Source organism: Coenobita brevimanus, chromosome 99, assembly GCF_032717465.1.
Source record: "Coenobita brevimanus isolate Jiangsu-jjx chromosome 99, ASM3271746v2, whole genome shotgun sequence".
Taxonomy (NCBI): Eukaryota; Metazoa; Arthropoda; class Malacostraca; order Decapoda; family Coenobitidae; genus Coenobita; species Coenobita brevimanus.
Genome location: NC_137052.1, coordinates 14,297,934 through 14,313,973, shown reverse-complemented (window position 1 = coordinate 14,313,973; position 16,040 = coordinate 14,297,934). Strand labels below are relative to the sequence as shown.

At 41.7% G+C, this 16,040-nt stretch overlaps 1 protein-coding gene and 1 non-coding gene across 2 annotated transcripts in view; both read right to left on the bottom strand.

Moving 5' to 3' along the window:
• The window catches only part of LOC145414439 (sialin-like), a 584,044-nt gene that overhangs the window by 434,069 nt on the left and 133,935 nt on the right, over positions 1–16,040 (bottom strand). Inside the window, exon 4 of the mRNA XM_080283992.1 lies at positions 587–742. Coding sequence (XP_080140118.1) covers positions 587–742 — 156 coding nt within the window. The remainder of the gene's footprint in view (positions 1–586; positions 743–16,040) is intronic.
• Positions 4,722–4,840, bottom strand: LOC145414486 (5S ribosomal RNA). The gene has a single exon (XR_013899904.1). It is a non-coding gene; the product is annotated as a 5S ribosomal RNA (ribosomal RNA).

The window sequence follows — 16,040 nt, the reverse complement described above, 5'->3', positions numbered from 1 at the left end:
GCAGGGTGAAGTGAAAGTCCGAAGTGCGATGGGGCAGGGAAGATTTATTTCAAAAGACAGCCCCCAAATTAAGTCTTACGAAGACTAGAAAAATGGGTGTGGAGTCAAAAAATGGACAGGGTGAGCTGGAACTGTGCTAGAGAGCAGGAATGGTGTGAATCCAATCAGAATATATTTCAAAACTTTGTCCAACACACACACAAAAATGGCACGATTACATTCCTCTCATTTACCATGCGTCTTAAGATGCAAGTACAAATAAGTGTTACTGAGCACACGTCAACGAAATATTAACCCTCTGAACTCGGTGACTTTTTTTTTTTTTTTTTTTTAATTGTTCTCACCATCAGACCATTCTAATCAAGGTAGAGTGGACCCCCAGATGTGAAAAAGTTAAAGGAAGCTATATCTTATCCTTGCAGTTCGACAAGTCATATCAAAATTACACTGCTGTCGGTATAATAGTATGGCATGTAACACCTCAAGGTACTGAGAGGTTTCATTAAAATTTATAATCGTAGCTCAAGTAACTTCTATAAAAGAACAAGTAATAGCTGGCACACTAAACAGTGACTGACACACTAACCTGGAAAAGTCCCTGGATGACTCTGAGACTGACGAGCAGCCCATAGTGAGTGCGAGCGGCCAGTGGTGTGAGGACAGCCGACACACCCCCAGCCAAAACACTCACACCAAACACAATCCTTGTCCCGTACATTTCAGCCAGCCGACCTCCGGCAACCTGAAAATATCACCGTGTTAATACAAGTTTTTTTTTAACTCTCTCTCTCTCTCTCTCTCTCTCTCTCTCTCTCTAACACCTCCAACATAAGAAGTTATGAAAAATCGCTTGGTGGTATGCCCTGATACACCCACCGGATGTTTCTCACAAGAGTTAACATCAGGGAAATGGCTAGGGTTTATTTATCAAAAATGTCATTCATATAAGAGTAAGTGGTCACTCGTCTTCAAAGTCTGGATTAAGTAGTCAATCCAAAAGTACTGTACCTGTGCATCTGTTGGAGTAATGAGGAGATGGATGATATTAATTGCTAGACAAAAGCTAGGAACAGGAAAACCGCGGCCAAGACCAATGAAATATTATAAATGCTGTCTATATAATACCAAGTTGATTCCGTAACGCCGAGTTTAAAAAAAAAAATACGATGAGCAGCAAAGTGCGTATATATATATATATATATCGAAAGTGACAAAATGAGTGTGAAAATGTGTCTCTCTCACACTGTCCTTGAGCTTATAGAGTAAGACCTACTCCGCATCTCTTGGTTAACTAGCCACTAGGCTGTCTTAAGTGCAATCTCCAGCCATACACAGAAAACCACACATTACTCAGTACGTTAGTTTGATAACAAAACACACTGTTTGTGCACACTCTCCCATTTTTGGTTCACTTCTCCATTGACACGAGTGTGTGATTTATATCTGGATTTTATCATCAACGAGTTCTTCTAGTTCCTTGATGTCTGTGAGTATGTAGCTTTCACTGATTGTATATATATATATATATATATATATATATATATATATACACACACACTACTATCTGTCTATTGTTATGGGGGTATATATTACGGTGCACTCTTAACCCTTACTTAATCACCAAAAGGGGTAAGGTAAAGCTCACAAGAAAACTAACTTACTTTACTTTATAAAATACACACACCAAAGAAGAAACCATGATTCGTTTTACAAATGGGAAATCACATAGGCCTCAGAATATAAATATAAAACGAGTTATTTCTTACCGAACCAGATTACAATCAGTGAAAGCTACATACTCACAGACATCAAGGAACTAGAAGAACTCGTTGATGATAAAATCCAGATATAAATCACACACTCGTGTCAATGGAGAAGTGAACCAAAAATGGGAGAGTGTGCACAAACAGTGTGTTTTGTTATCAAACTAACGTACTGAGTAATGTGTGAAGATATGAGGAAAAGTGCAGCAAAAGTGACAAAAAGTGTAACGTGACAGAAGGTGACAAAATGTGTGATCGAAAGTGACAAAATGAGTGTCAAAATGTCTCTCTCTCACACTGTCCTTGAGCTTATAGAGTAAGACCTACTCCGCATCTCTTGGTTAACTAGCCACTAGGCTGTCTTAAGTGCAATCTCCAGCCATACACAAACACTGGAGGCATCTGCTACCAGTAGTGCGCTAACACATATTACAGAAAACCAATGGCGTGCCGTCAAGAAGGCCAAGAAAGCGTTTCTTAGACTGCTATTGGCAAATACTCATTTTGCTCCTCCCCCATTATAAGTCACACCCACTGTGGTCAAGGACAAAAGGGTTTCTGCGTAATTTCTAGGAAAAACAACCAGCGTGATATCAAGCCCAAAAATTGACCGCTAAGCAATCACAGCGAAGATAGGGTTATACCCTTACAGGCAACAAATTAATAACAGAAAAGATTTAGCAATCTTGACGGCTTGCCTCTCCTTACATTATCTTCACGTCTTCTATTTCATCCATTCACTACTTGGGTAACTACGCCAGTGACTATCTCTCTCTCTCTCTCTCTCTCTCTCTATACTGTATACAGGTATTATATATATATATATATATATATATATATATAGATAGATAGATAGATAGATACATACATAGAGAGAGAGAGAGAGAGAGAGAGAGAGAGAGAGAGTGAAAGATGCAGATATCCACAAGGAAAATGAAACGGGAAATATCCTGAGCGCTTACGTATATTCTTATCTTCGTGTATTCACTTTGCTCTCCCCTGAAGATGTTTCTTTTTCTAGTGGATATTAGCACGTCTATGAATCACGTGTTATTAAGTGATTTAATTGCATATACATGTATATATCCCATTGGATCCCAGAGCTCCTGGGCGAGGTACTGCACTGGGAGGGTACTAAGCATACCGCCCTCTGCCTATTGGCTCATAGTCGTGATGCTCATAGGTTCCTACCCGGGGGTTCCCTACTTTATTAACTTCTGAAAATTCCCAGTTCTCTCCTATATTGAGGACGCTGGGCTCCAATGGGTTAAGAAACTGACAGATATGCCAGTCATTAAAGAAACTGACAGATTTACCAGTCATTAACCCATTGGATCCCAGAGTTCCTGGGCGAGGCACTGCACTGGGAGGGTACTAAGTGTACCGCCCTCCGCCTATCGGCTCAGTCGCGAAACTCATAGGTCCCTACCCGGGGGTTCCCTACTTTATTAACTTCTGAAAATTCCCACTTCCGTCCTATATTGAGAACACTGGGCTCCAATGGGATATATATATATATATATATATATATATATATATATATATATATATATATATATATATATATATTACTCATCTTAAATATCAGGACCAACTTGCCTAGCCCCGGGCTTCTACGCTCCTCATGGGGAAACGAAGGATTGAATATATATATATATATATATATATATATATATATATATATATATATATATATATATATATATATATATATATATATATATATATATATATATATACAGTCGGCCATCAATCCAACGGTCTAATAGGAGGAGGCGAGTGTCCTTTACTTCAAAAAGTCCGCTGCTTGAAATTGATGGGAAAAATAGCCTAAAACTCGAAAAACAGCAAAAGAAATACGATGCTATCGAAGATGAGGTGCAGCGACGCTACCGTGGACTATAGTCGTGGCGCACGAGTCTGAGGTTGTCATTATCGTACCCTGGCAACCATCCATTCAAAAGTGCATCTGAGTTCTTATAATATTATACACGAATCATATCATTATGCACGAATATACATGATTATTATTATACACGAACATATATACACGAATCACTTGTGTCTCATATTATACACGAAATCAGACGCATGCTTGAAAGCCAGGTTGCCAGGGCACGATAATAACAACCTCAGAGTCGCGCGCCGCGACTATAGTTTACCTCACAATACCCCGTTTTCTATGGATCCATTATATTACGACTTGCTTCATGGTGTACTGGACAGTAGAGTCTTCATACAACATGAGATAGGTTATGTAGAACCTCGTGCAAAATCAATTTCGCACTAAAACATGACATGTAAAATAGGATGGCCAAGTCCTAGGAGCCCCATATTTTTTGTTAAAAATATACTTAAAGATAGGATATTACGAGTGTCTGCCGTATGACATGCAACACTACTGTTTACATTACGATCTCACCGACTTGACACTAGTGCATTCTGACCTAACCTAAGCGACTTGTTTTGCTCCCTAATACTCCCCATAAAAATATTAACCACCAAGGATTGCCACGAAGCCTCTTGAAAGTCCTCATTACCATACAGGCAAAAACTTCTGACCTAATCAACATGTGAATAATGGCCGCCCAGAATCATGCATATTTCGCCAAGAATCACTTCGGCGCACTCATATTAAAAAAAAAAAAAAAAAAGTATGAAACTATTTTTGAGTCATTAGTCATCAGTAATAAAAAAAATATATACATATATACTGAAGCAGTCAGCAAGGAATGATTGCGTTCTTCTCACTCCTCAGATACATATGCATGCAGTAATTGTGAATAATAAACAAGTCATCCAAACAGTATAATTTGTATGCCAGTATAATTCACAAGATCTTTCATTCATTCATTGCCAGACGCCATGTATCCCAAACGGGGTGGCCAAGGGCTTAGAGTTAATTGTTTTACAGGGAGGGGCACTAATCCTCCACCAACCCCACTTGACACATAGGGATGCCAACAGCATCTGGTGTTCCCAGGCGGTCACCCATCCAAGTACTAACCAGACCCAACGTTGATTAACTTCGCTGATCGGACGGGAAGCGGTGTACTCAACGTGGTATGGCTGAACTCACATAATTATTTTCCCAAACTATGTATGTCAACACGAAGTGTCTTCCCATATCGTAAGATCCAAATTTTCTCGACCAAAGACTGTCAGTTCACACGTTGCACTAAAGGCGAAAACAAATTTTACTGCTCCTTCATCATTAACTTTTTTTTTTTCCTTCCAAAGAAAACTATCCACATCGTAAACAGCCGATCTGTCTGATCGTTTGCATATAAACTCCCAACCCAAACGTCACTTCGTCCAACAATTTTACATTTTCCTTTGGAATAAATGTTTTCCTTGTGTTCATAGCACTTTCAGGGTGCTTAGGCATAACTAAAGTTAGTTTAGAGCCACGTGCTCAGAGTTCTGGGAGGAAATGAGAAGCAAGGAAAAAAGCAAATAAACGCTTCTGATCACAGCGACGATACACACAACACCGAAGCAAGCAGTGGAAGGTGGAATGGGACATGGGTCACATGTAAGGTAACCAGAGTCCCGCTTTTAGGCAGGACAGTCCCACTTTTTTTACGTCTGCCCCGATTATTTAATTGCGACTAAAATGTCCCGCTTTTTTAGGAATTTATCTTACGTGTCCCGCTTTTAGAAAATTACTGTTACATTAGATATAAGATGACCTTCTTTCATGAAACTATGATGAATTATTAAAATTATGCATAATCCAAACCAACTGAAATACAGATCTGTTAATATAGGATCTGTTATACTCACTAACTGACAACTTTGGTCGGCCATTCACCGTACCATACAGTATGTACGGAGTTTGTCTAAGACGTTAGTGTTTGATTAGCAGCCTCTGAGTGAGGTACAGCGCTATATATCATCATCATCATCATCATCATCGTCAACCGTTTGAGTGTCCACTGCAGGACCGGCCTATCCCTACCGAAGTGGGGACGATACAGCCAATGTATCTCTACCAAGTGGCTTAGGCTGTCAAGTAATATATATATATATATATATATATATATATATATATATATATATATATATATATATATATTTGTTTGTGTGTGTGTGTGTGTGTGTGTGTGTGTGTGACAATGTCCCGCTTTTAGTTCCAGTAAATCTGGTCACTTTAGTTACGTGGGTCAGGTACGGTACTGTGTTACAGTAATTTTTTATGTTCAATTACATCTCATTTATTTTTAATTTCTATACCTATAAACAGAAATACTGCACGTAGTTAGAAATGAAAAGCTTTCAAATAACGGACAAATGGTGTAAAGAGCGATTCTCTGCTAGCAGATATTTTCCGTTGCTTTCGAAATCCGTTGATTCAGGGTCCGTAGAATTGAGGGTCGATATATATATATATATATATATATATATATATATATATATATATATATATATATACTGGAGAGAGAGAGAGAGAGAGAGAGAGAGAGAGAGAGAGAGAGAATGGCTGAAGATCAAATTCATCTAATCTTAATATTCACTGGCTAAGCTTTCATACTAAGCTCCTCAGGAAAGATAATGAATATAAGCCTAGAGGGGGCAACGTTCGTACTCGTGACTAAGTTATAAAGCATAACAACGTCACAACAAGCTGCATTCTGCTTTACACTGGAGGGTTCCTCACTACACTATCTTAATAATATACTGGAAGTGCTTTCTGGGGGGAGGATAAGAAATAGGAATCTATGGATAAAAGCCGGCAAAGGTGGTTTTCCCCCAAAAATAAAGAAAAATATAAAGCGTAATTCAAGATCAACTTATTTTCCAGATTCTTAGACGTTACAATGTATGCTACTGATGTAAACTACATCGATACTAGAAAGACTTGTTTAGCATACAAGCCAATTAGAAAATGAAACCTGCAAAGATGTGCTACGAAACCTCCTAGTCCACCTAGAACATGACCCTTAGTTTTAATTTCAAACTATCAGACTTATAGCACTGCAAGTGCCAGTAATTTAATCTCGACAAAAATCATTCGGCAGATAAATAATAGATTAAACAAGATACCGTACATACGAAAGGAAACAACATAATTTTACCATTTTTCTTCCCAGACAACCACCTTCCTCCATGCGGTATAGATATAGATGGACAGAGAGACAGACAGATATACTGTATGCTGGAGTCGTCTCAGGTGTTGGAGGAGTCTGACTGTGACTAAGGAGTGAGGACTGGAGAGGTTAGAGCCGAGGAATAGAGGTGGACTGATGTGTGAACTTGTCAAATGTGAGCTATCTATCTATCTATCTATTGCCAGACGCCTTAATCCAGTAAGGGGTGGCCACAAACAAATCGCCTCCATGTAGCTTTGTTCCCCGCCATTTCACTGCCCTGCTCCTAGGTCACACACCCCTCTCTCATATACCTCTCCACTCCATCTCTGCATCTCATCCTTGGCCTCCCCTCCCCTCTCCCCCCCCCTCCACCTCACTCATACATTCTCCTCGTCAATCTCTCACTCTCCATCCTCTCTACATGGCCAAACCACGTTAATGTGTTTCTCCTAACGCTTTCTATCACATCCACATCCACACCACAACACTTCTTCACTTCCTCATTTGTCAGCCTATCTCTCCATGTGACTCCACAGGCTCCTCTTAAATAACATTTCCACTGCTGTCACTCTTGACTTGTGTCCTTCCAACAACGTCCAAGTTTCATTTCCATACATTAGAGTTGGTATCACAATACTGTCATGTAGTAACTTTTTCACTTCCATGCTCACTTCCCTGTTTCTTATCACTGCTTTCAAGGAACAAGCAACCTTTCTTCCCTGCTGTACCCTTTCAAGCACTTCATTCTCCAAACCTCCATCCTTACTCATCACACTACCCAAGCACTTAAACGTACTCACATTTTCCAATTCCTCACCATCCAACCTCGCTGTACATTCACTGACTTCACTTCTCTCAGAGACCATCACTTTACTCTTCCCTACATTCACCTTTAAATTCCGTTTCTTACACACTCTCCCAAACTCTTCCACCAAGCCTTGCAGCTCCCCTTCGTCTTCACTCAACAACACAGTATCATCTGCAAACAACAGTACAGGGAGCTTCCAAACACTACCCTCTCTCACCAGGGCCACTCCAGCATCCACTACCCTACCTTGTACCTCTTTTATTACCCCATCCATGTACAGATTGAACAACCATGGAGACATGACACATCCCTGTTTCAACCCAACCTTCAAAGAGAAAAATTCACTCAGCTCACCATCCACATGCACTGCAGCCTTAGCACCATCATACATACTCTTCACAGCATTCAACAACTTCCCATCTACTCCATATATTCTTAATACTTTCCATAATCCTTGTCTATTAACCCTGTCATATGTTTTCTCCAAATCCATGAAAGCCGCTTACAACTTCTTTCCCTTCTCTAGAAACTTTTCCACTAAAGATCTAAGAATGAATATCTGATCTGCACAACCTCTTCCCTTCCCAAAGCCTCCCTGTTCTCCAACTAATTCCTCAGTTCTTTCTCTAACTCTGTCAATAGGTATCCTATCATACACTTTTCCTATTATACTAAGAAGACAAATGCCCTATGATTACCACACACTTCTTTTTCCCCTTTTCCTTTGTACAAGGGAATAATTATACCTGACTTCCAATCCTCCGGGACTCTACCTTCCTCCCAGGCCCATCAGCACATCTTCCACATCCATTCTACTACTATCTCTTCCCCATGCTTAAGCATTTCACCACACACTCCATCAATTCCTAGGGCTTTCCCCAATTTAACTTTCTTCATTGCTTCCACAACTTCTATCCTACTGATTTCTTCCTGTCTTCTCACCTCCTTTCTTCTCCCAGCCATTCCCCAGCCACTTATACTCGCATTACTCCCATCCTCTATGTTCAACAATTCCTTAAAGTGTTCTCTCCATCTGCTCACTTTTTCTCCGTTCTCCACTAGTAATCTACCATTTTTATCTTTCACTCCCCTGCTAACTTCACTTCCACCCTGTCTTACTCTCTTCACCTCTTTTCAGAACATTTTCTTACGGTCCCTCCACTTTACATTCAAATTCCTTCCAAGTTCCGCATCCACTCTCTTCTTACTTTCTCTTACTAATCTTTTCACCTCTCTCTTCCTTTCTACTTATAACTCTCTCTTCCGCCTCCCAACTTCTTCCACGCCCCTATTTCTCATCCATTCATTGTATGCTTTCTTCTTTCGTGCCACAGGCTGTCTCACCTCTTCATTCCACCACGCTGTTCCTTGCACCCCCCTCCGTCTTCTCTTCATCCCACACACCACATCATATGCTGGACATATTTCTTCTGTGAATATCCTGCACACATCTTCCACGTCCCCCATCTGCTCCAATTCATATTTGTCTAATCGTTCCTCCACTTCTCTCTTTTATTCTGCATTTTTCTCATCCTCTTGTAACCTTTCCACTCTCCTTGCAAATACTCCTTCTTCCCGTCCTTCCCTTCTTCTATTTCTCCATTTTATTTGGATCTTTATTCTGGCCACCACCAAGTAGTGGTTAGAAAGTCCAATCCCTCAGCCTCTACAGTATAAGCTCTTGCATCCATTACACATCTTCGCATCCTTTCATCCACAAACACATAATCAATCATTGCCTTCCTTTCATTCAGTTCACCACCCACCCTTCTCATCACTCGCCATGTATACCTGTAGATCATTTTGTGCCTGAAGATGGTATTGGCTATCACCAACCCCCTCTCAGCGCAAATGTCCACTAACGCAGTGCCATTCTCATCTATCTCAGCAGGCACACCCCATTCACCAACTATTCCATCCACCTTCACATTCCCTACTTTACCATTCATATCACCGATGAAAACACTCTCTCATTCCTTCCAAACTTTTCCATGCACACTTTCATATTTGTCCAGAACTCTTCTCTCACTCTGCTTGCATGATCTTGAGTTGGTGCATTACACGCACACAATTGCCCACATCTGTATTCCGACTTTCAATCTTACCCACACAATCCTTGACCCAATTGATCCATACTCTCTTATGTTCTTCTTCCATCTTTTACTCACAACTATACACACTCCTTCTTTTGCCCTCTCATTCTCACCTACTCCTGCTCATATACCCCATCCATACTCCCATTCTCTCACACTCTCACGTCAGTTACTCCACATACATCAACTTTTGCACTCTCAAGCACCTGGACAATCTCTCTCTCGTTCACCTCATCATTCGCCTCTTACATTCCATGCTGCGATTACCATGTCCTTTGCCTGGTCCTTGGTCATCATCTTTCGGTCAGTTCTTGTCCGAGGCTTCTTGTTTGTCTTTTTAGTTAGTTGTTTTCCGGGAAGAGGCACTAACCCTCCGCCAACCCTTTTAGTCGCCTTGTACGACAAGCAGAGATACTGGGGGAGTATTCTTGAAAAACACCCCTACCCCCAGGGGGAGTACAGACTAAAATTGCTCCCCAGAACTTGCTTCTGTTCTTCCTAAATCACTCAGACTATGCATACGTACTTTTTAATTCACTGATTCATGGAAAGAAGCCCATATCAACCCAATTGGGAAGAGAGGATGTTCCTCTGACCACTCTGATTATAGACCAATAGCTATCACGTCTTCTCTTGGTAAAGTATTTGAAACTGTGATGAATAAGCACAATGTTAAACATCTTGAAGCCAACAACTTAATAGTGATAGACAGTATGGTTTTCGCCACAAAAGATCCACCATTGATATACTCAGTCTCCTGACTCACACCATCCATCAATTGACTGACTACTATGGAGAAATTCATGCGGAACCCTTGATGTTTCTGAAGCTTTTGGCACCGTTCCCTGCTATCCAAACTCCCTTGCTATGGACTAACGTCTTTTGTCCCACTGATTTCCTCATACCTCACCGACAGGAAGATTGGAATAAAAGTAGATGATGTATATTTCAATTTCCACTCAATTAATGCCAGCGTGCCTCAAGGATCAGTTCTGGCTCCAACCCTATTCCTAATTCATATTAACAATCTCTTACCTGTCACCCATAATCCCATCTATTCATATGCAGATGGCTCAACACTTCACAGTGCATTCACACTTAACACCCATTCACAAAGTTTAGTATCTCTAACTCACAACTCAGTACAGCCATCTCCACAAATCATGACTTATCTAGGATCACTGAATGGGGACAAAATAACCTTGTCTCATATGCTAATAAAACCAAATACACAGAATTTACTAATAGGCAGATATTTCCAGATTCATATATTATCTTCAGTGCTACTAAAATTCTTATCTCTAGAAGTATTGAAATTCTTGGTGTTTCACTAAACTCTTTAGTTACCAGTTAACCCAACTGGGTTTCTTAAAAAGGGTGTTTTGAAACATTTGCCAACACGCCTAGAATAACTGGGCAGTCAGGATTTTTTTTTTCGAATCCGACCAATCAGGATGCACCAGGTTTCATCTGCCCTTCCTGAGAAAGTGTCGAATGCATCAGTGTTGGCCCAACCCTGAAAATGGCAACTTTTTACATATATTGTTCTGACTTTCAGTGTCCTCATGCCCATACCCATGGAGGTAAGTTCACCATTACTTTGAGGGAGTAATTGGGCATATTTTGATACAGGGTTCGTTAGGCTGTGATAATTTGAAACTAGTGAAAGACGAGTGTGAAAAAGTATAGAGCCCAGTTGGGTTGCTTTGGGGAACTCTAGATGGACCACGCTCAGCCCAAGCGGTCTCTCATGGGCCTTAACGGTTTTTTTTTTTTTGCCACCTACGCAGTTCTGTAATTATGTTTTACCATTCTGGTGCGCTTTCATCTTTGATATTATTATATTTTATTGTTACTTATGCATAGTAGATGTGATAAGAGGTAACTTACATTTTTTTCGTCTTTCTTTCCTTCATCATTTCCTCTTCCTTCTGCCTGTGGGTCACTGTACACTGAGTGACAAGCCAAATGGTTTCCTGTACACCAGGAAACCATTTACTACGGTGGGTGGTATCGATATAACCAAATATTGGCCACTGGTGGATTAGTGGGTAATTACAGCTATCCAATCGGATTGAGCCTGTGTAGATTTATATCCAAGGGGTGGTTGGGGTTTATTGCTCACGTCATGCCATTCAGGGATGAGTGAGGCTGGTCACTCTCATCTTACATGCCAGGACCAACTTGCCTATTCCTGGGCTCCTACACTCCTCATGGGGTATCGTAGGACTGGATGCTATATATATATATATATATATATATATATTCAGTTATGTCAGGTTAGCCTACTATATTTATGTAATTATACTAATTTCGATACTGAGGGTGATTATATACGATGGCTGATTCATATTACATTTTTTTTTTCAGTTTGGTACCACCATATTTTGGTGGGGGTAAATCGTCACTGGTGGATTGCCCCAGTACAAGGAGCTGACAGTGATGAGGTTGACACTGACGATGATTTTGCCGATCATGATTTCGACATAAGTGTCCTTTATGAAGGCCTCAACGATGATGATGTTCTTTCATCTCCTTGAACATCAAGAGCAACTAATGGTTAGTATGAATCACCAATGACAGATGTTGTTTTAAATTTTAATGTACCCATCTATCTGTTTATCTATTGCCAGATGCCTTAATCCTGTCAGGGGTGATTACAAACAAATCCCCCGCCATTTCAATGCCCTTCTTCCAGCTCACACGCCCCTCTCTCATATACCCCTCCATTTCATCCCTCCATCTCATCCTTGGCCTCCCCCTCCCTCTCCCTTCCTCCACCTCACTCACATACACTCTCCTCGTCAGTCTCTCACTCCCATCCTCTCTACATGGCTAAACCACCTCAGTGTGTTTCTCCTAACGCTTCCTATCACACCCACATCTGCACCACAATGCTCCTTCACTTTCCTATTTGTCAGTCTGTCTCTCCATGTGACTCCACATGCATCCCTCAAATAACTCATTTCCACTGCTCTCACTCTTGACTAGTATCCTTCCAAATGAGTCCAAGCTTCATTTACATACATTGGAGTTGGTATCACAGCACTGTCATGCAGCAACTTTTTCACCTCTATGCTCACTTCCCTGAGTACTCATGCGTGGCCTTTTTAACCCGCCGCGTGCCAGCTATTTTTAGCCCTATGGGTCACCCCAGTGCCGACCATTTTTCGCCTTTTTTTTTTTTTTTTGGCTAAAACGATAGATTTTGACGTGGGAACAACGAATTTCGCCATTAAAATGCTCACCGAGGCTCAGAAATGGGTTTTATAGAGTTCTGCATACTCATGTACAGGTATAGCCGCTCTCTCACGCTCACCACGCACGTGAGAGAAAGCAGTTCTCTATGTAAGGTATACTCATGTATTTATGCTGGGAAAGTATAGCAATGTTCAGTACACTTTTCTGATTACTTATTACTTCAGCATCTATCACAATTTGCGTGTCTTTCTCACTGTGAATGCTTTATCGTACACTTAATGAAAGACAGGTACCACCTGACTTCATTACGTACAGTCTTGGCACTTACAAGAAGGTATTTATAGCCTGACTTCACTATATAGTCCTTACAGTTACAAGAAAATATTTACAACTTACACTTACATGAAAATATTTACAAAATGCCTTCACTATGTACAGCACTTGGTGAGGCACACAAGCAGAGTGAGGCAGAGCAAGTGTGAGGGGGCGGGGGCAGTGAGTGTATGGCTTTGACAGCCTGAGGGATGGTAGAGGAACAGTTACCATACATGCCTGCCAATTTTTACTTGTGAATCTTGAAAAATGCAGTCACAGTGAATTTTTTTATTTTAAAACATTTTAAAACGGCACTGGCACTGGGCATGGAATTATGCCAGACCATTTTAAAACAGCACTGGCATGTGGCGGGTTAAATTGTTGTTTCATGTCTATCCATTTAAATTTGTTCATGCTGGACTTCCCAGATGGTCTGTGTGTATGAACATCCTCTAAAATAATTATCGGCACCTCATGCTTCGATACATTTTGCAACTCTCACTGGCACATAGGCCTACACAGTAACAGTTAGTACACCTGATTCTCCCCCTCATCTCTCTCTCTCTCTCTCTCTCTCTCTCTCTCTCTCTCTCCAGATACAGTAATCCCTCTACTATCCAATGCAATAGAGCCAAAAGCATGTCCGGAAAGTGGTCCCATCCAGAAAGTGGGCCCAAGCCTCCTGGACTTGTACTCATGGACCCTAACCTACCCTGACTCAGAAAAAGACCTATACAACTCCCTACTGGACATGCATAGCACCTATTTAAGACCCAGCTCACACCAATCAGGGACATGAAAGACTTAAATAAATGCAAAAGAACCAGAAAATGAGGTTTTACGGGTGAGTTTAGACAATATTAAACATCCTGGGTACTTAAACGAGTCCCTGGCTCCTGGACTGTTACTTATGGACACTAATCTAGCCTAACTCAGAAAAACACCCCCCTACTGCACATGCATAGCACCTAAGACCTATTCACACCAAGAAGGGACATAAAAGAGTGAAATGAGGCCTTAGAGGTAAGTATGGGCAATACAGTATAATATGAAACATTCTGAGTACTTGCAACAAGTCCCTGGCCATCTCGATGAATAACTCCTCTCCTCTCAGACTCTGACAGTAAAAAGGAGTACCTGAAGCACCTCCAGTACACTGTACATGAAGTCTTGCACTGAACTTAGTCATTTGCACTCAGAATTCCATTCTCTTAACACTGCGCACTCTAGTCTTACTTGCCTCCATTGCACCTTAATGAAATAAGTGTTGCACTCTGCACTTAAGTCTTTGCGCTCAAATCCATTTTCTTAACACTACACACTCTAGTCTAATTTGCACTCCATTGAACGTCAATAAAATCAGTGTTGCACTCTCCACTTAAGTCTTTGCACTCAGAATTCTAATTTCTTAACACTACACACTGTTTTTTTCACTGCACAACACTGTAAATTCCCATGTGGTCTAGTGGCGAGTTCTTGCTGTTTATTCATTGTCAGAGTTTGAGAGTAGCTGACTCAGTTGGCCTAGGGGTGCGTCGCTGGGACGTGGTGATGGACTACCCACTGCAGACGACTCTGAAGAGAGATGCAAACTCATGTCCAGTGGTGACTCCACCGTGGCTGATGTGCTGGGCTGTGGCTCGGAGGATGAGGGCCTGTCTTGGGGAGGCGATGGTGTGGAGCCAGGGCTGGGCACAGCGGGGGTCACGGGTCTGATAAAGCTCTTAATGGTTGATTGACGCAAGGAACGATGATTTTGGCGATTAATTATGCACTGCCTGAAAGCGCACACTTCTCCCACAAGTCCCAAGAGCCCCATCTCCCTGTCACAGTCCGGGTGTTCCAGGTAGTCAAAAACGAACTCTACGTGTTCCCAGAGTGCGCTCAGCTTGGGGATGGCTGGAGTAGTGTCACGCTGAGAGGAGTCCGCATCATCGTCGTCATCCTCGTCAGAATCTTCAAGCTGGGTACTGACACCTGCAACTGAAGATGCAATCTCGATATCAGACATGGTCTGATAACCAGGATTCCCCTCGTTGTCATCTAACCACTCACGCACTTCGTCCACATCAACATCGTCGTCGTGTGCGTGTAGATGTGCATGGAAGCTATCCACGTCAAAACCCAGGAAATCGTGCTCCACATCCCTTCTGAGAAGCAGACGAGACCAACCATTTTCTAGAGTCTTGGCAGGAACTTCCATGCACTGGCCCAGTTGTAGACTGCAGACTTGATGTTGTAGTGGAGAAGGTTTTCCAAAGTCCGCTGGCCTTGCGTGTCCCATCCCTCCCTGCGCTTGTCCTCGTCCTTGAGAACAACCATCACCTCGTCCACGAACTTCCTTCGGTACAACCTCTTCATTGCCATGATCACTCCTTGGTCCATTGGTTGGATGAGAGCAGTCGTATTAGGTGGTATAAACATGCACCGAGTGCAGCCACTCTCAGCCACCAAGTCCTTGTTGCACTGGTGGGCAGGTGCATAACCGAGGAGAAGGAGGGCCTTTACCTGGTCGCATGGGATTTCCAGTGTCTTCGTCTGGTAATTGACCTCCTTGATGAAATGGCAGTGGAACCAGTCTTTGAAGATCTGGGCAGTGAACCATGCCTTCAAAGAATGGTACCAAACGACAGGAAGGACATCCATCACCCCACAATGACACCAAGGCTGCTTTGCACGGCCAACAATAACGGGCTTAAGCCAGTGCATGCCGTTAGCATTGGCACAACACAAAGAAGATATCCGTTGCTTGGAGAGCTTGTGGCCA